The sequence below is a fragment of the Acinonyx jubatus genome, chromosome E4 (assembly GCF_027475565.1).
Source record: "Acinonyx jubatus isolate Ajub_Pintada_27869175 chromosome E4, VMU_Ajub_asm_v1.0, whole genome shotgun sequence".
In the NCBI taxonomy this organism is placed as follows: domain Eukaryota; kingdom Metazoa; phylum Chordata; class Mammalia; order Carnivora; family Felidae; genus Acinonyx; species Acinonyx jubatus.
In genome coordinates, this window is record NC_069395.1 from 44,206,020 (window position 1) to 44,227,392 (window position 21,373).

At 38.2% G+C, this 21,373-nt stretch overlaps 1 protein-coding gene across 3 annotated transcripts in view; it reads left to right on the forward strand.

The window, feature by feature from the left end:
• RGL1 (ral guanine nucleotide dissociation stimulator like 1) overlaps positions 1-21,373 on the forward strand; it is a 255,922-nt gene that overhangs the window by 166,183 nt on the left and 68,366 nt on the right. For all 3 annotated transcript variants that reach the window (XM_015073307.3, XM_053209243.1, XM_015073308.3), the window contains one exon: positions 2,624-2,832. In XM_015073307.3, the coding sequence (XP_014928793.2) occupies positions 2,624-2,832 (209 nt within the window). The remainder of the gene's footprint in view (positions 1-2,623; positions 2,833-21,373) is intronic.

Here is a 21,373-nt window from a genome sequence, read left to right on the forward strand (position 1 = left end):
AAATAAGTCAAAGTATTTTATTAGCTATTCTCTTAGCTCAAATATGGTTCTTCCTAATGTACAGATGCAAACACTGAGGGACAAAAACCGTTATTGGGGAGGTATGGGGATCAGGCAAGCATATTGAGAGTTTTTTCCAGAGGAAAAGGAGGACCAAAAGGAAGCGACTGGGTTAATGAGTAACAGGATTCCATTCCCAAGGGAGAGTCTTGGCTTCCTGCCACTCTGCTTTCTGGCAGGAAAGGGGACCCACTTCATCAGGCCCTTTGACAAACATTTTTCTCTGTGTGTGAAATTTTGGCTACATCGGTGCTCAGGGAAAAATCAGTTCTTTTAAATAGCTTTTACTTTCCATAAGAAAATATGTAAAGTGGAATTTGCATTGTGAGTAAAAGGAGAATCCTCAAATTACAAAATTGTTTGGTAAGGGAACATTGTCACAAGGTGAGGAAGCTTGATTTAGAACTAGAGCTTGAATATCCCTGGAGAATGAGAAGCCATTCCTTTCATTATTGTTAACGTTTGACACTGAAGCATATTTTTTTTAAGCTGCTTTTTAATATTACCAGGCTGATCATTTGTTTGGGACCAGATCTTTTGAGTAAAACATAGAAAAAACATCCCTACATTTTGGTATTAAGAAAGACGTCAAAGGGATATATAGATGTTTGAAGATAAAAATTAACATTGTATTTTATAATGTCTTTTTTTTTTTTTAGTGAAAAGTGGCAAAAGTGAATTATGGTTTAAACACATCGCAGTGACTTACTAAGCTAACATTTTCCAAAGTATGTTCATCCTGATGATCTGCAAGATGCTGGGAGAGTAAAGGGACTCCATTTGGAAGGATCATGTATCATGATTGTGTATCCCTCTCTTAGAGTTTCATAACATGTTAGCATATTGAAGACTTTAAGAAATTCTGTAGTAAAGAAATGTATTTGACCTTGTTTTGCTCTGTAGTTCCCAAACTTGACCACAGGACCTTTTGTTTCAGAACTAGTGTTTTACCAGCACCCATGTAGGGCAGCACTGCAGCACTGTACTAACTGGTAAAACAAGTAATTAGACTTTGAAACCATATATCCTTTTCATTTATTGTTTCAGCTTAAAGTGAACAGACACTCCCGGGAGGATAGGTGGATACTATTAGGCCTATTTTAAAACTACATATACAGTGATAAAGAACAGTTATCAGGCCATGATTGGAGTCAACGGGCAGAAGAGGTCTGCAGAAACATTTGGTATTTTGCCCAAACCAGATCCCTCCCTTAGTAAAGTGAAAGTATCCTTCGAGAATGAAATAAAGAAATAAAGTCATGCACTGTGGAAGCCTGAGTCTTAATGTTAAGTCCTGTTAGCAGTTAGACATAATGACATTAAGCTATTCTAACCCTTTTCTAAAAGCGATCGCCACCATTTCGGTCTTACTGGAAGCAATCTTGCCAGCTAATTTCCTTCCAGTGGTTTAACATCTGGCAGGCCAGGTGAAGAGAAAGCAAACATGCTACTTAGCACTGTGTCGTCATTTAGAGATTCAGTTCCCTCTTCTTTGCTCCTCTTCCTCAATTTTCGCATGTCTGGTTATTTCAATTTAGGAAAAGCTGACATACAACAATTCAAACTTACAGTTCACAAAACCTGCCTGGCTATTGTTTGCATCACTGACAATGATTATTTGCTTTAGAAAAGGATCCTCTCAGTAGGTCATCTTCATGCTTATGAAGGACAAGTTAAGCTGAAAATTGCATCTTTGTATCATATGTTAGGTGCAGATTTATTGTAGGATGTAAGGCACACCCCTGTTTTTCTTCATACTCAGTGTTCAGGCTTTACATATCTTTATCAATAGTCAGTTCTTATGTTTTGTGCAGTTGTACCTGCCAATATTATTTGCAATTTCATTCTCGTGTGATGGCTACTTCTCATGAGCCCATGTCTTTTCTTGTGCGTTGCAAGTCTCCAGAAATCAGAGATCATACACCCATCCACCCTTCCCATTACTCCCCAGGGGTTAGCCCAGGGCCGCTTGGTATAAGCTACTTCTTGGTCAGTTACGTTGATTGCTCATGATACTCAATCAGGAAGGATATTGCTTCTTGTGGACTGAAGAACACCGGATCATGGTCACATCTCCGTAGATATCCGAATATACTCCTGATTTTTCAGCCTAGTGATATGATGTCAACCGGCTCATACAAATCCTAAAAATTTAACAATCAGCTCTCCAAAGCCAGTAGGAGTCTGCTCCACCACTGTAGGAGCTGTCTTTAAGAATGAGTTTGACAACTTACCATGAAACAGTACAAAGGGGATGATTGATAACTTTTGCTAAACTTGATCCTGGGGTCATGGAAAACATTCTTGATAAAATAGGCCAGCAACCTAATTCTTTATAGGGGATTAAGTAGAGGCAGGTGTAAGCACTATGAAATAAAGCAGCATGAATATCATCACCACCTCCTCACTCTACTACACCCATGGGTGAGAGGATTGTTTTACGTGGCTTGAGGGGAATTAAGAGCATGGAAAACACGATAGTCTGTGCTTCCACTGGTCCACTGATTGTGGTTTTCCTTTAGGGAGCATTTCGCCTGATCATAATCATGAATTTCTTATACAGGTTGAAGGGGACCAGCTGCCTCCAGGACACACAGTCAGTCAATATGAGACCTGTAAGATCAGGACCATAAAAGCTGGCACCCTGGAGAAGCTTGTGGAGAACCTGCTGACGGCGTTTGGGGACAATGACTTTACCTATATCAGCATCTTTCTGTCAACATACAGAGGCTTTGCCTCCACCAAAGAGGTGCTGGAGCTGCTGCTGGACAGGTAAGAATCCAAAGGAGTTTGAGAGATGACAGAAACGCGAGAAAGGCCTTGTGCAGGGTGAAGACCTGAGTTTCAGACTCACCTGCACTTGGTATGCTGAGAGGGATGTGTGAGAAAGGACCCACTGGAAGGAACAAACTTTGGAACAGGTGGCACAAAGACTTTTCAAGAGCCACGTTATGGTTTATTTCTGGTAGATATACCTTAGAAGAATCTATAGAAAACTCTATGAAATCTTTGGGAGTACCTGCCATAAATGTATACTCTGTTGTGTATAGATTGCAGTTACCGTTTGCCCCCCTAAAATTTTCTCCATATTTTAATAGTTCTATATTATTCTAGTAAATAAGCAATTAACTAGGAATCTTACTGAGTTGTTGGGAGAATCAAATATGCTAATATGTGTGAAGTATGGAGCTCAGTATTAGATCCATAGGAAGAATCTAATGGATGGCAGCTTCAATATAATGATGATGATAATATTATTAACAATCACAATGCAGTGACTGCTCTCTGAATATTATCCTCGGTTTATGTTGTTAGGTCATATGTTACAGATAGCAGAGCAGTGTATATTATATTTTACACACTAATAATTCTGTTTCCCCTCCTTAGTTTTGCCTTATTTATAATTAAACTTGACCTTTTAATAAATTGTAATTAAATTGACTTGATACTGGGAGGAAGAAAAACCATCAGCCAAACAATTGTTTTAGAGACATGAGAGTTGCCATTTTAAATCCTTATATTTTGGAGTTTCCTGCATAAGAAAGGAAATGAGATAGGCTTTTTTTTGTTGGAGTAGTTGAATACTGACTTTTAACTAGGTTTTTAAAAAATTTTGAAGTGTTATGTGCCCATAGAAGGGTATAAAAAGAAACATCCATGTTTTCTCATATTGCTACATTTCCCCAGATATCTTTTATTAGGCTTTTAAAAAATTGTAGAACTGGGAAGAAGAAAATTGGACCATAATCTAATTAGGCAGATAACACATATTAACATTTTAAAAATAGAAGTATCCGTGTATATAGAGAAAAGTTCAAACAATTCAGAAAATTATAAAAAGTAAACATTTTTCATTCCTCCTGGGTAATCACTGTAAACCATTCCTTTTGTATTCTTCCCCAAATTTTCTGGGCTTATATACATGTACATAAATACACATTTATATAAATATATATCATATTTATTCATATATGATATTTATCAAAAATATCATATTTTTATATGACATAAATAGAATCATAGTACAGTCTGTTCTGCAACTTTGGTTTTTTACTTACCTGTTTTGGAGATTTTTTATTCATTAAAAGAATTAACGTATGTGAAAGGCTTAGAACAGTGGCTGGCATATTGAAAGCTCAAGAAATGTAAGTTATTGTCATTTCAAAATCACATATAGATGTATTTACCATATTTTTGGTGGCTTTAGTAGTATTTATTGAGTAGATTATTCTATGGGTGGACAGTTAAGCTCACTCCAGTTTTTTAATTTGTTTTTAAAATTTTTATGTATTAAAATGTTTTTAATGTTTATTTTTGAGAGAGAGAAAGAGCAGGGGGAGGGGTGCAGAGAGAGAGGGAGACACAGAATCTGAAGAAGGCTTCAGGCTCTGAGCTGTCAGCACAGAGCCTGACGTGGGGCTCGAACTCATGAGCCCTGAGATCACGTGACATGAGGTGAAGCCAGATGCTTAACCGACTGAGCCACCTGGGTGCCCCTGTTTTTAAAATGTTTAAACAATGCTGCAAAGAGTGTCTTTGAATATATACCTTCCAAGTACTTGTGTGAGAATTCTGTAGGATCATTTCATAGAAGAGTGGTGGATAGGACAAAATATATAAATATTTTAAAATGTCAAAGATATTGGGGCACCTGGGTGGCTCAGCGTCCCACTTCGGCTCAGGTCATGATCTCACAGTTCATGGGTTTGAGCCCCGCGTCGGGCTCCGTGCTGACAGCTCAGCGCCTGGAGCCTTCTTTGGATTCTGTGTCTCCCTCTCTCTCTGTTCCTCCCCCACTCACCTCTGTCTCTCTGTCTCAAAAATAAATAAACATTAAAAAAATAAAATAAAACATGAAGGATATTGCTAAATTGTGCTTCAGAAAGTTGCACCAACCACATTTCTGTTCACAGAGAATGAGCGGCCTGTTCCCTTGCTTTCCTCACACCCTTGTGACCTGTGAATATTTTCACCTCTGCCATTGAAACCATCTCTACCATCGTCTGTCCATTGAAAAATAGCTTATTGTTTTTTTAAGTTTCTTACATTTGTGAGTGAGGTTTAGCATCTTTAAAACATTTACTGGGCTTTTGTGTTTTTCTGTTTACATCTTTTCATATCCTTTACTTATTTTTATTTGGGACTATTATCATCTACTTATAACTGTTTAATATATTATGACATTATTTTTTTGCTTATCATGTGTTGAAAATATTTCTCCTAGTTTGTCCCTTGGTTTTAAAAGTTGTTCATTAATATTTTTCATGAAGACATTTAAAATAATTTTTATGTGGTCATCTCTATCAGTCTTAAATAAGGCCTTTAATAATAAAATTCTATTCCAATGTGCTTACGATTATTGATAACAGTGGGTTTTTCTCAAGGTATTTTCCTCATAGATGCAATGTAGAGTGAAATCATCTGGACCAACGTTTATTCATATGTTCATATTCAGGAACATTGAAAAATGCCTATCCTTTATCATACATTGATCTGGGTCTCATAACTCTGGACTTCAGCATAGATAAGAAGTTCTGTAGTTTTTTTGTATGCACTTTAAATGTTAAGCTCTTAAAAATGTTAAGCCTGGAGTATAAACTTGTGGGATTAGTAAGTCATTTCTTTCATAGTTTGTTTGCTTGTGTAATATCAACACCTATAAATAGAGCTTGGAGAAGTGTACGAATTTTCCTTCTAGTCACATATATGGAAAGGATGCAGTATATGCAGACAGTATGAGGAAATAGGTCAACACATCAAAAACTCCTACAAGTTTTCTTTGGAATTGACAACCTCTTTTTTCTTATGGGTAGCTCTACTGATAATAGGCCACAGATGTCCACAGCCAGTAAAGAAGCGCACGTGAACTCCAGCTGTTCATCATAAGTAGTGGACATACACACAGGAACTAGAGTGTTTAGTCTGTGACTCATGTACATCCAGCGTTTATTTGATGATTTTTTAAATCTTCTTTGTTCTTTTATAGGAGGTACACATTTTTTTATTTTTAAAAGATTAACTGGATGACAGTTATTAAATAACGGAATCAACATGAATTCAAATTACATTCAGTTCAAACTATCATTTAAGGTATAACTAAACGAAAGAGTTAAGGTTTATCTTGACCTGTTGGATGAGCCAAGGCTTGGCCTTAAATTTCATCTCCTACTCCTGTCCTTTGCTTGCCTCTGAAATGAATGGAATCAACAAGCGCCAAATGCCTATAAAATACCCGGGACTCAGCAAGACACTATTTGGGTGAAACAGAAATATAGGACTTGGTCGTTTTTCACCCTTGTGGTGAATTTACTGTGAAGCTGTTGGTACTTAACCTCCAGGGACCCTCACTTACTTGCAATACTGTCTACATCATTTATATTCACAATATTGTAATCTTTTTCTTAGAGAGGACCCTTCAAATTACATATGCTGTGCAAAACCTGGTTGCACTCCCTGAGAACTTAGTGTTTTACTGCAAAAGATAAGGCTTACACTCATAAAACAAGTAGACAACCACTTAAGGTGGTGTAAAAAATGAAACTGTAATGTGTTCTGCGGAAGTTCAGAGAAATAAATCTTGTTTATTTTGCTTCCTCCATGGAAATGTGGATTTGTCCATGTATGTATGCACTTCAGTATGAATATTTCTCCCATTTACCACTCACTTAGATCTTGTGACCAGATGTTCATCTTTGTTCAGTTTTAACCAAAATACAGATTCTATGAAACACTTGATTCTTAAATTGGCCGTTGAGAGTTTTCATGTCTGTAATCGGGACGTAAGCAATTAAATTGCACAAACTTACCTACCCCGAAGATGAGTTTGATACACTATTTTTTTGTTAGTAAATTGTGGTACAGTTGTTTGTGAGTCTCTGATATAACTTTTTATGATTTCTCTTAGTTTCTTAATAGTAGATTGCTTATCTTTTGTGAAATCAACACCAGGAAGTTACTATAGGATGTGCTAATCCTAACAAGTCAAGAATGGATCGAAGGCAGGTGCTGTAGTCTTTCTTGTGCCCCCAGAGGAAAGCTTATTTGAAGTCGAACTTTGATTTTCCTTAAGACTTCCAATCATGTGGCTTTTCTTGTATGGAGCTTTATGTAATTAAAAAAGTCCTTTTATATACGTTTTTTCATTCTGCTAACATGAGTCCTTGTGATTGACCAATAGAAAGCAGCTTGAAGTCATATATGGCTAATTCCATGCGTTTGCTTTATCTCTTACTTGGAGTTGTCAGCAGTTCACCAAGAATCCAGTTTTCTGTGCTTCTCACCATGGTTCAGTTAATTCTAGGGCTCACAGACTTCATTTTTAACCTAAGAGAAAGTTTTGGATTGTGGCTTAGCTCTTTGTGTTAGGCCTTTGTGATTTTGTTTTCTCTAACTTCACACATACATTCCACTTAAACATATATTCTTTCCACCATACCCTTAAAAAAAGTAAGGGAGTTAGGTACCACTGAAAATACTTAACCTCAAATGTAGGGAGAATCCTGTCTCAGCTAGTGACCCTCACTGAGGACCATGAAATGTTTATACACATAGCTAGATTTTTCTTCAGACAGCTGTCATTAGCTACTTTTGGCCTATTCTTGATCATTCTCCTTGATCTGTAACTTTCATATCAGAAGTAAGAAGACTTCCAAAGACAAACAATAGTGGTGAATAGGTCTCCAGAAACTTTTGGTAAGTCACTATTGGCGCTCAGTTCACAGTTTGGGAAGGACTGGGCAAATCTGAACTGACTCTTGGTAGCAAGTGAATTCTTCCAGTAGAGGACCTTTGGAGAGGATAAAGGTGGAAGGCATCCATAAACATGGTACTTTCAGACCAATCTGACTTGAATTTGCTTGCTTAAGTCACAGAGAAGAGACTAACTCAGTGGCTCTTTGAACTTACTTCCTCTATCCATGTTTTCTGGCCATGCATTTTCACAGGCTTTATCTCAGTTTATTTATCATTATATTACCCCCCCCCATGTTTGCAGATGAGAAAATTGAGGCCCAGAAACATTTAATCAGTGAGTGGCAGAGCTGGAATTAAAACCTACCTCTTTCTGATTTAGAATCTCTTTCTAAGCATACCATATCACTTCCCTTGATTTGTTAATGCCATTTTAAAGGAAGGGCTGATTTGGGGATACCCCTCAGCTATCCTCAATTGATTTTCCTTGGAAACTACATTACTCTCTTCACATAGTTGTGAGCAATTCACTGAAACATCAATGTTCCTGTTCATTCCTCTATTCAAATGATAGTTACCAGATGTTTAATATGTACCACATCCTGTACTGTACAAGGTGCTGTGTATATGGTAGACAAACTGGTCATGACTCCTGTATTCTTCATACTTAATGGCTAGTGGGGAAGAGTAACATTAAATCACCATACAAATCAATGTGTATAGTTAAAATTGATACAATCCTTGCGACATAAGAACTAGATTCTGTGACAGAGACAATTAAGAGAGGATTTGGGGAGGTGGATATTACCCAAACAAAACTGGATGTTGGCCAGTGATTTGGGGTGTTTAACTAGGTCATGGACCATCAAGGTCACAGCTGTGTCTGTGTGTCTGGAGTGTTTCTGTTTATTCAATGTGCTCTGGCCAGATCCACTAACCTGAATCTGCTGCTTCCCAAAGAGGACTCTTCTTGGAGGACAAGAGTACAGTAAATGAGAAAGTTTTGGAGGATTTATGCAAATATATTATCACTATGGAGATAGTAATCTTAAATTCATACTTTATGATGCCTGGAATAATAACAACTTCATATGTAAAATAGGATGTACCAATAACCAGCAAGAACAGAGCTGATTTTACTAAGTGAAGCCAGTTTCTCCAAGGACAGAGAAGAGTCAGTCAAATATAAAGCTTGACAAAATAAGTTATTCAGAGGAAGACATACCATATGATTTCACTCATATGTGGAATTTAAGAAAAAAAACAAGCAAAGATAAAAAGAGAGAGAGAGAGTGGGAGAGAGAGAGAGAGAGAGAGAGAGAGAGAGAGAATGAGAAACAGACTTTTAGCTGTAGAGAACAAATTGATGATTACCAGAGGGGAGAGGGAAGGGGAATGGGTTAAGTAGATGATGGGAATTATGGAGGGCACTTGTGATGAGCACAGGGTGATGTATAGAAATGTTAAATTACTGTATTGTACACTGGAAACTGATATAACACTGTATGTTAACTAACTGGAATTAAAATAAAAACTTAAAAAAATATGAAGCTTGAAAATATTTTGTTTCCATAGATTTTGTCATAATGCCAAATATGCTTCCATTTCCTTTCAGAGTTTTAGGATACTTTATGGGAAAAGCAATTTTCCCGTCTTTTAGTTTTGAGATTCATGTGCTAAGCATAGAGTGTAATGGGTTCAGGAGTCAAAAGTGAATTTGATACCAGTTTTGCACTCCTGACTTGCTCTGCAACATTGGACAAGTTACTTTATCTTACTAGCTTCAGGTTCCTTATCTCTAACATTAGAATGAACAATAACCCTAATATAGGGTTATTATGAGGCTTAAGCTCAATAATATGAAGTTCTTAGTATAGTGACTGGCAACTATTAAGTGCTTAGGAGATTACCGTTAGTTTTGATTTCTTCATGGAGCTTAATACTTTTGAAATTATCTTTCTTATTTATCTTTCTCATTTCTTGACTGTCTTTCCTACTTAGCGACCATGTCTGTCTTGTTCACAGCTGAATCCTTAGAGAGGAATGGTATGTGGCAGTAGGTACTTAGGAACCATCTAACAAGTAAATAATGCTTTATATGTTATTCATGTCTGTCATGAGCCCTTGCGTTGGAAGGTACAATAGTGAACATTACCCAGAATCTGCACCCATTTAGTGGGATAGACAAATCTAAAGACTTGTACCATTATTGTCAACGCAGTACTTTAAAAGACTATTTTGGCGGGCACCTGGGTAGGTCGGTCAGTTAAGTGTCTGACTTTGGCGCAGGTCATGATCTCACCATTTGTGGGTTCAAGCCCCACATAGGGCTCTCTGCTGTCAGTGCAGGGCCCACTTCGTATCCTCTGTCTCCCTCTCTCTCTGCCCCTTTCCTGCTCACACACACGTTCTCTCTCTCCTTCAAAGATAAATAAATATTAAAAAAAAATTTTTTTTTAAATAGGGGCACCTGGGTGGCTCAGTCGGGTAAGTCCAACTTAGGCTCAGGATGATCTCACTGCTTGGGAGTTTAAGCTCTGCATCAGGCTCTATGCTGACAGCTCGGAGCCTGGAGCCTGCTTCAGATTCTGTCTCCGTCTCTCTGCCCCTCCACTACTCATGCTCTGCTTCTCTCTGTCTCTCTCTGTCTCTGTCTCTCTCTCTCTGTCTTTCTCTCTCAAAAAATATAAAATGAAACCTTAACAAAATTAAAAAAAATTTTTTTAAAAGACTATTTTTTATAGAAGTTTAAGGTTCATAGCAAAAATTGTGGAAAGTATAGAGATTTTCCACATACTTCCTGCCCCCACACATACCCCCACTGTCAACATCCCCCACTAGAGTGGTACATTTGTTACAATCATTGACACATCATTATTGCCCAAAGTCCGTAGTTTACATTAGGGTTCACACTTGGTGTTGTATGTTCTGTGGGTTTAAACAAATGTATAATGACATGTATCCATTATTATACTATCATACAGAATAGTTTCACTACCCTAAAAGTCCTCAGTGTTCTGTTTGTTCATCTCTCCCTTCCCCCACTCCAGTCCCTGATAATCACCGATCTTTTCACTGCCTCCATAGTTTTGCCTTTTCCAGTATGTCATATAGTTGGAATCATACGGTATGTAGCCTTTTCAGATTGACTTCTTTCACTTAGTAGCATGTAATTAAGCTTCTCCATGTCTTTTCACAGCTTAATAGCTCATTTCTTTTTAGTGCTGAGTAACATTCCATTGTCTGAATATAATGGTGGACAAACTGCTCATGACTCCTGTATTCATTTTCTCTCAAAAATTAAACATTAAAAAAAAGAAATAAAAGGACATTTTTATATCCGAGGTCATCTGAGTTTTCTCCTAAGTAATTGTCTAGAAGTTTTATAGCTTGTTTTACATTTAGGTCTGTGATCCATTTTGAGTTGATTTTTATGAAAGGTGTAGGGTCTGTGTCTAGATTAATTTTTTTTTCCATGTGGATATCCAGTTCTTCTATCACTCATCATTTGTTGAAAAGACTTATCTGTTCCATTGTATTGCTTTTGCTCCTTTGTTGAAGATGAGTTGACTGTATTCATGTGGGTTTATTTCTGGTTCTCTCTTCTGCCCCACTGATCTATTTGTTTTCACCAGTACCATATAGTCTTGATTACTGTAGTTGTATACAGTAAGTCTTGAAGTCAGGTAGCATCAGTCCTAAGACTTTGTTTATTCTCCTTCTATATTGAATTGGTTGTTCTGGGTCTTTTGCCTCTCCAAATAAACTTTAGAATCCATTTCTCAATATCCACAAATTAACTTCCTGGGATTTTGATTGAGAATGGGTTGAATTTATAGATCCAACTTGGGAAGAACTGACATCTTGACAATATTGAGTCTTCCTATCCATGAATATGGAACATTTCTCTCTTTATTTAGTTCTTCTTTGATATCTTTCATAAGAGTTTTGTAGTTTAGGATTGTAAAGGATTGTAAAATCCTTTGCATTTTTTTTAAAGATTTATACACAGGTATTTTATTTTGGGGGAAGTGCTAATGTAATGTGTTCTTAATTTCAAATTCCACTTGTTCATTGCTGGTATATAGGAAAGCAATTAACTTGCATGTTAACCTTGTATTCTGCAATCTTATTATAATCAGTTTTTCTTTTTTTTTTTAATTTTTTTAACGTTTATTTTTATTTTTGAGACAGAGAGAGACAGAACATGAACGGGGGAGGGTCAGAGAGAGGGAGACACAGAATCCGAAACAGGCTCCAGGCTCTGAGCTGCTAGCACAGAGCCCGACGCAGGGCTCGAACTCACGGACCACGAAATCATGACCTGAGCCGAAGTCGGCCACCTGAGCCACCCAGGCGCCCCTATAATCACTTTTTCATTCCCAGAGGTTTTGGTTGATTTTTTAAGATTTTCCACATAGATAATCATGTCAGTGTGCAAAGAAAGATAGTTTTATTTTTTTTTCTTACAAATCTGTATACTTTTACTTCCTTTTCTTGGTTTTGTTTTTGCTTTTTGTATTAGCTAGAATTTCCAGTACAGTGTTTAAAACCAGTGGTGAGAGGTGACATCTTCCCTTGTTCCTGATCTTAGTGGGAAAGCTTTGAGTTTCTCATTGTTAAATATGTTACTGTTAAATATGTTACTGTCTGTTGACAGTTTCATCACAAATGAATGTTTGATTTTGTCATATACTTTTTCTGTATCTGTTGATATGATCATGTGATTTTTTGTTATTAACCTATTGATGTTATGGATTACATTAACTGGTTTTCAAATGTGAACCAGTTTTGTATACTTGGAATAAATCCAATTTAGTTATGGTGTATAATTCTTTTTTACACTGTTGGATTTGATTTGTTAATTTTTTGAGAATATTTGTATCTATATTCATGAGAGATACTGGTCTGTAGTTTTCTTTTCATATAATGTCTTTGTCTAGTTTTGGTTTTAGGTTAATACTGGCCTATAGAATGGCCAACTCATTATAGAATGAGTTAGGAAGTAGTCCCTCTGATCCTGGTTTCTGGAAGATGTTTTAGAGATTGATATAATTTCTTCCTTAAATGTTGGTAGACTTTACCAGTGAACCCATCTGGACCTGATGCTTTCTGTTTTGGAAGGATATTGATTATTGATTCAGTTTCTTTAATATAGGTCTATTCAGAGTGTCTGCTTTTCCTTGTGTGAATTTTATGTAGCTGTGAATTTCTGACCTATATCATGTTCCTTCTCTCTGAGGAACTTCTTTTAACATTTCTTGCAAGGCAGGTCTACTGGCTAAAAATTCCCTCAATTTTTGTTTTTGTTCATTTGAGAAAGTTTTATTTCTCCTTCACTTTTGAAGGATAGTTTTGAAGAGTACAGAATTGTAGGTTGGTGGGGTTTTCTCTCAACATGTTAAATATTTCCATTCACTTTCTTCTTGCTTAGCCTCTGAGAAGAATTGGATATAATTCTGATTTTTGTTCCCTTATAGGTTAAGTGTTTTTTGTTTTATTTTGTTTGCTGTGGCTTTTTTCAAGATTTTTCTTTGTCTTGATTTTCTGAAGTTTGAATATGATATGCCTAGGTGTGGTATTTTGGGCATTTATTCTTCTTGGTGTTCTCTGAGCTTCTTGGATTGGTGGTTTTGTGTCTGACATTAATTTGGGGAAATTCGCATTCATTATTATTCCTTCATTATTCCTTCAAATATTATTTCTGTTTCTTCTCCATTTGGTATTCCCATTACACATATATTATACCTTTTGTAATTGTCCCATAGTGCTTGATATTCTGTTTTTTTTTTGGGAGGGGGTATTGTTTGTTTTTGTTTGTTGGTTTGCTTTTCAGTTTTAGAAGTATCTATTTTTATATTCTCAAGTATAGAGAGTCTTTCTTCAGCCATGCCCATCTATTAATGGGTCCGTAAAAGGCATTCTTCATTTCTGTTACAATGTTTTGATTTCTAGCATTTCTTTAAAAAAATTTTAAATTTTCATTTCTCTGCTTACATTATCCATCTGTCCTTGTATATTGTTTATTTTTTCCGTTCAATTCCTTAGCATGTTGTTCATAGTTAAAAGAAATTTCTAACCTGATAATTCTACCATTCCTGCTATATCTGACTCTGTTTCTGATGCTTGTTCAGTCTCTTCAAAATGTGATGGGGTTTTGTTTTTGTTGTTGTTGTTTTTAACATGCCTTGTAATATTTTGATGAGAGGTGGATATGATGTACCCAGTAAAAGGAAATCAATCTTTCATAATGTACTTGTAATGTGGGGGAAAGGGAAGCATTCTATAGTTTTATGATTAGGTTCAGTCTAACCGTGAGCCTCTGCCCCTGGACCATGAACTTCACCAGTGCTTCTTAGTTGCTTTGTTGCTTTTTCTCCTCCTGTCCCTTAAGGAAAGGATAACTAATGTGGAGGGACCTGGAGATGGGTATTTCCCTCAGCAAGGACCCCCCCCACCAGGACCTGGAGGGGTTCCTACATGAGTTCCTCCCTTGGACTAATGTCCCCCCTCACCTCTGTCCCACATGACTTGGAACTGAACTAATGTTTTCCTAGAAAGAAAGAAAGAAAGAAAGAAAGAAAGAAAGAAAGAAAGAAAGAAAGAAGGAAGGAAGGAAGGAAGGAAGGAAGGAAGGAAGGAAGGAAGGAAGGAAGGAAGGAAAGAAAGAAAGAAAGAAAGAAAGAAAGAAAGAAAGAAAAGAAAAGAAAAGAAAAGAAAAGAAAAGAAAAGAAAGAAAAGAGAGAGGAAAGTGAATTAGACTCCAAAAATATACCCCTGCTGTGGCTGGACCCCTGACTCTCTACTGACCTTGTTTTCTCAGGATGGATTTTTGCTGTTTGGCTCTCAGTACCTGCCTCAGGTAGAATGAGAAAAGCAACTAAACAACTTATCAGCTAGCAACTAAGGCTAGAGAAGGCCTATTTTCCTTTCCCTGGGTAGATGAGGCTCTGGTAAAATTGTTTTACTGAGAGCAGGTGTTCTTATGAACGAAGTACTCTGGTGTATTTCAAGATGGTTCCTTTTCACCTTCCCATGTTAGAAGTACCAGGAGACATTTCTCTGATATTTTCATGGGAAGCTGTTCAAGTTCGTGGAGGTAAAACTCACCAAAGTGTGGCAGCCTCTCTGTGACTGGGTCCCCCTGTAGTTTCTCTCTCTTAGTCTTGTCCACACTGAACCTCCAGCAATTCATCAATTACAGTTCAGGTTTTCCTACCCTGGGACTGGTTCCCATGGAGATTTCTGCTCCGATAAGTTATGATTCATTGTATCTGCCTGTCTGTCTCTTCAGTAAGGAGCAGTGGTTTGCCCTGTGGCCTTACTTTTCTGATGGATCTGAGAATAGATGTTCATTTTCCAGTTTCGTCAGCTTTTCGCTTGTTAGGATGCAGTGGCTATTTGTAAGCTCTTTACGTGCTGGACTGGAAACTGGAAATTCTTTTTGCCCATTTTTAAATAATGTTGTGCAATTTCTTACTGTTGAATTTTAAGAGTTTTTGTATATTTTGGATAGTAGTTCTTTATCATATATGTCTTTTGAAAATATTTTCTTCCCCTTTGTGGCTTTATTCTCATTTTCTTGAGTGCATGTACACTTTTAAGAAAAATCTTTTTTTCCCCTAGAAGCTGTGAGGTGGTCATAGTAAACCTTCTTTCAAAAGCTCGTAACACAATACATTCAGCTCTCAAATGCTTTCTTAGCATGAGAACCTGGGTAAGTATTTTGAGATGTTAAACCTCATTTAAAAATAATTTTTTAATTTAGTTCTGGAATTAGACTATGCACTTGCCCAAGATTCCTAGATCTCACTGGTATGCAGTGCTCATGAGTTTCCATTACTTCCTTCTCTTTTAGTGGGAAGCAAATTTTATAATATCTTCCCTCTGCTCTTTCAGGTCCAAGTACAGAGGGTTGTGAACAGAGAGTTCTTAGGAGCAAATTCTGGAATCTAACCTTAGACGAGGGCCTCACAGCATCTTAACAGTGGTCACCATAGCTCAATGCCAGGTGCTGGTCTCTTATAGCAGTAACACTTAAATGTCACTCTTAAACTCATAGCATGATTTTTCCCACACTTTTGTTTCTTCTGAAAGTTATTTAAATCTAACTTCTGCCACTTACATAGGCCGTACCATTCTCTTAATTTACTTTAGTAACTCCCCTCTCCAACTCACCACAAAATCAAGTGGAAACAAATCCAGCGGCTCACCTATTGAGTCTTTTGTCCTCCCATCCATGAAAAAGTTGAGATTTATTGGTCAGTTGGCTGCGGCATGCTCATCCCATTCATATAGTAGGAAAGCTTTCAGGAAATCCTAGCATTCCTTTGTGTCCTTTCTCAGCTTAAAATACAGACATACTGGATATCCTGCTAGGGTGAGAATTTCTTAGAAAATGAAAGCCATTTCTTAGATTTGTGTTATAGCACATGAGTTTAAACAGATTTTCTCTAGATTTGAATGTTGATGGCCCCATAGACAAGAAAACTCTTGGATGGTATAGATGTCATGGGTTTAAAAAAATAAAGACAGTTTTCTGGAAGGTAAATTGGACTTAGATCTTATTTCTTGTGACTATTAGGAAGATACAAATATTTTATGGAAGAAAAGAGGATTATAACAAGGGCTTTGAGAATCTCTGGGTATCAATGCTTCTGACATTGAAAAGAGCATTGAAAACATCCTTCTTGAAAAGTCCTGTGCTCTTGCTGGTTCATGCTTTATCAGGTGGAGAAAAACAATTTACCTCATAAAATGATAGAAGATATAACATTTGTAATAATTTACATACCCGCCCATGGCAGGCAGAATGATGCCCGACCCCCCCCACCCCCGCCCCGCAAGATGTCCAGGATTAATCCTTGAAATATGAATATGTTGGGTTCCAGGCAAAGCAGAATTAAGATTGCTAATTAGCTGACTTAAAAATAAAGACATCATCTTGGATTATCTGGGTGGCTCGAATGTAATCACAACGGTCCTTAAAAGTGAAAGGTAGGCAAAAGAGAGAATCAGAGAAAAAGCTGTGAGGATGGGAACAGGGTCAGATAGATGCCATGCTGCTGGCTTTGGAGGTGGAAGAAGGGGACAATGAGCCAAGGACTTGAGGCAGCCTCTGGAAGCTAGAAAAGACAACTGAATGAATTCTCTTCTAGAGCCTCCAGAAAGGAGCACAGTCTTGCTGACACTGTGTGTTGGATTTCTGATCTATGTAATTATAAACTAATCAATTTATGTGTAAGCCATGGAGTTTGTAGTAATTCGTTGTGGCAGCAATAGAAAACTAATACAACATCAATAAAATTTTTTGGTCTAGTAGAGAAGTTGTTCACAGTTTGATAAAAATAAGGAGTTCTTGTCAGGGAGATTGACTCCAGACATCGAATGGTCACAGGCTGCTCAAGGAAGTGAGGGTCACATGCTCATTCACCTTCAGCTTTGTTCTGTGCAGGACATCGTGCCCTGATCAGCCATGGCTCACCTGCTCAGCTCTGGGAAGCATGGCAGGAAACAAAAGACAGGGCTTAGCCTCAACATGACAAACACTTATTCTTTTCTCTCTGTAGCTATGCCCTAGCATTATGTTAACCAGAAAAATTTCATTTGGTATTGTTTTAGAATTACATCCAACCCTAATCACTTGAGGGAAAATGGAAGTAAGTTCTCTTCCTTGCTGGGTTGGTTGTCTTTAGTAAATCCTTATTTATTTTTGCCAAATGGGCCCAACTTTCACCCAGCAGCACTGTGGGAATTCTCTGTGGGAACGTGTGGTGATTGTAGAACCCTAGCTTAACGGGCTGGAAGTGATGGTTCTGTTAAAGTAGACCCTGAAGGGATGCTGTCAAAGACTTCACCTCAGGTCATAACCGAACCAGGCTAGCTTTCTTTTCTTGAAATGAGATCAAAATGTTTCTATGAAGTACCTTTTTTTTTTTTTTTTAATGTCACTTGGCCAAGAGAGGGAGGACACACAGTTATCTTTCTTTTGTAGAAAAGGATGCCAAATTGCTCAGCAGATTTTTTTTTAATGTGCATTTGTTTGGAAACCACAAAATAAAACTGCCAAAAAAAACCCCTGAAAGGCAGGGTACATATATCCTGAGTGGTAAATGGAATGTATTCTGGTTTTCAATCCAGCTTTGATAATTGAAAGCAGTGGTCTTGACCATTTTCTAGCAGTTGGTGGGAGAGATTGATCACAAACCCGTTCAGGAACCTGCTAGAAACTATGGATCATCATCCATATAGAAAAAAAGCACATCACCAAATTTTGCATATGGTTTAGGGATTCCCAAACTTCCACAAGTTCATCCAGGGGCCCTCCAGGCAAAGGCTCCTGAGCATGGGTGATGGCACATGACACGTAGGTGGCCATTAGGAGTCAGAGGAGGGCAGTGCTCCTACCGTATATCATGATGGGGCAGAGAAGCATGGTTCTGAAAATTAAATTCATTAATTTCATTAAAGTAAATTTAATGGTTTAAAAAAGGTATATCTGAATCTTTAAAACTAAAAAGGAGTGTTTTTGAATTAGTTTCATGTTTTTCTTATCACTTTTCTCTTATTTGACTTTTTTTTTTTTTTAACGTGTGTGTGTGTGTATGCATGCGTGTGTGGGAGAAAACTTAGCCCTTGGGAATGACATGTAAATCAGTGCTATATTGAGTTTTTGTAAGCATAGGGGAGAAAAGTAGTCCTAAAAATGATGAGATACCACAGTCCTACCCTCATACTCAGTGTATGAGGTTTTACACAGCACATTTTGTAAGGTTCTTGACGAGCTTCGCGATAGCACCTTTTTGTGGTTGGGTTGTGAGCTACAGCCTTGTACTGATTTGTTAAGGATGTATTAATTCATCTTGAACCTGAGACAAATCTCAACCCGCTTGACAGACTCTGTGGTTGTCAGAATGTTGCCTGTTCCCTACCCCAGACCCAACCCAGTTTCTTCTGCTGTCCTTCATTGCGGCTACGGCCCGGGCAGCGTGCTAGCAAGACGCATTCACAGTTGATTGTTCACAACTGCTACCCTCCAGAAGTGGAGGGAGGAGACACTGAGGAGGCGCCAAGCTGTGGTGGCAGAAAATGGATGAGAGAAGAGAAATTGATGACAAGGTCTTGGAACGGAAAATAGAAGACACCTTACAGCAAGGGTGTGAAACCCATCACACTTAAGAACTAATCTTAAATTTGGATGGGAACAAATTATAGACCTTTTGGTTTTCTTTCTCTGGAAGAACAGGGATTATAAAACCTTTGTCCTTTTGGTCCCCTCTTCAGACAGTTGTGGGTTGGGGTTGGGGAAAATTTTATAACCGTGGAGCATTTTGTAACTGTGAAGTGCAACAGAAATGCTAAGTACTTTTTGCTGTTAATGTGGCCTTAACTGCCAGGGACTGCTCTGGAGCAAATGTGGAGAATCGAAGGGTAACGAGGATGGAGGGCCCTTCACAGCAAAAGCCTAGAGGGGAGGACAGCAGCTCTTTCTGTGGCTTCTAGCTTTTTCTTTTAATTTTTTTAATGTTTATTTTTGAGAGAGAAAGAGCACGAGTGGGAGGAGGGCAGAGAGAGAGGGAGACACAGAATCCGAAGCAGGCTCCAGCACAGAGCCGGACGTGGGGCTTGAACTCACAAACCAAGAGGTCGTGACTGACGCCCAGCTGACTAAGACACCCAGGCGCCCCTAGCTTTTTCTAATCATGGTAAAAGTGCCTGGAGAACCAGATCTTATGAGTGGAAAGCACATTGCTGGCTTCTCTGCTCAGCATAACTGGTCCCTTGTAAGAAAACAGAGTTTTTGCCTTGTTGTCTTTGACCTTTATCTTCTCTTTGAGTAACCAGCTCCATGGTGGTAACAAGACCTTTCCAAGGTAGGCTTGGTGGCAGTGACCCACTTTTGAGGTCAGATTTGGGTGGAGAAGTGCCTACAGTGAAGGATATTATTTAGAGTGATTAAAAACAACCCTCTTACTGATCTATGAGATACAGTCCACAGTCATAATCAAAGCTTCCTTGGTGTTCCAGACATCTGTTGGCTATTTCACCCGTATCATTCTCCTGAGTCAAGGTCAGCTTCTGAACATTTTTCTCATACCTGACCTGTGTTCCTGTGGGTCAGTTAAAGAAAAACGCCTTGGACGCTCATGGGCTGGGGTTTATTAGAAGAGCAAAGACTCCCAGAGGCCCTTGAGTCAGCAGCTTCATGTGAGGTCTCTCTTCCCTTTCCTTCTTCCTCTCTGTTCTTTCATCCACCCCCAGTAAGCTGCTTCTTCCCTTCTCTTCCCTCCCCAGCCTTTCCTTCATTTACAGCAATCAATGGTATTAATTCAATCATTTAGCAAATGTTTGTTGAGTGTCTGCTAAGAACAGGCTCCATTCCTGGCTCAGGGGACAGAGCAGCGAGTATATCCCCTGCCATGGCCTATCAAGCCCTCATGATCTGTCCCTATGACCTCTGTGCCTCATCTCCTTCTCTCCCCTTACTTACTCCCTTTGCTCCTTACTCCATGGCTTTCTTGATGCTTCTCAAACACACCATTCTGCCATGGCTCCCCACTCTGCCTGGAAGACTCCTTAGAAATCTGTAGGGCCCATTCCCTCACCTTCTGGAGGATTTCACATCATTGTCAAATTCACATTGGGCCTTCTCTGAATACCTTGTGTGAAGTAGCCACCTCTGACCCTCTAATGTCTGATCACCCCTGCCTGCTTTAATTTTTTCCACTGTACTTTTCACTTTCTGACTTATTATTATTATTTTATTGTCTACCTCCCCTCACTACAGGTATGCTCCATGAAAACAGGGGCCGTATCCCCAGTGCTGAGAATAGTGTCTGAACATAGGCCTTAACAAATACTCATTGAATGAAGACTGAATGAGTAAAAAGATGAATGATTGGGGAAATGAATGAAAATCCCGAGGTTTCTGACCTCAAAGAATGGTGCACTGGAGACATAAAATCAATAAGATAACTCTAGCTTGTGTATTATGGTAGTGACTCAGAGACTGGGTTCTAGAGTCTGTCACAGTTCAAATCTCTGCTTCACTTAGTAGCTGTGTCTTTGAGGGCCAATTACCTCAGCTCTCTGGGCCTGGTTTTCTCATTTGCAAAGTATGAATAATAATAATAATAATAATAATAATAATAATAATAATAATAGCAGCAGCATGGAGGATTATTGTGGGAATTAAATGAAACAATCCATATAGAGTGCTTAGCATGGTACCTGGCGTGTGGGAAGGAGCCAGTATTATCTGCCATTATTATTGGGTCACTTGCTGGAATCCAGTGGAGCCTGAAAAGTTCTTCAGCATTATCCCCATCCTGGTCTGGTATTACTGAGACTTTTCTGTTATGGAGCGAAAATTAGAAAGTGCCTCCTACCAGAAAGACTGTCCCTGAGGACAACTTTATCTTAGGATTTCTTTGAACCACAAATGCTTCTGTCCCCTCTTCAAACACATATTAAACATTTCATTTGTTCAGATAGGCTCCAAACAATACTATCTGTCCCCTCTGGAAATAACTGTTTCCTGTTTAAATGTCAGCAACCAGTTAAACATTATGGGTTTTTTTTTTCTTGTAATTTTTAGGCCGCAGTAAATAATTGCTTAAGACTG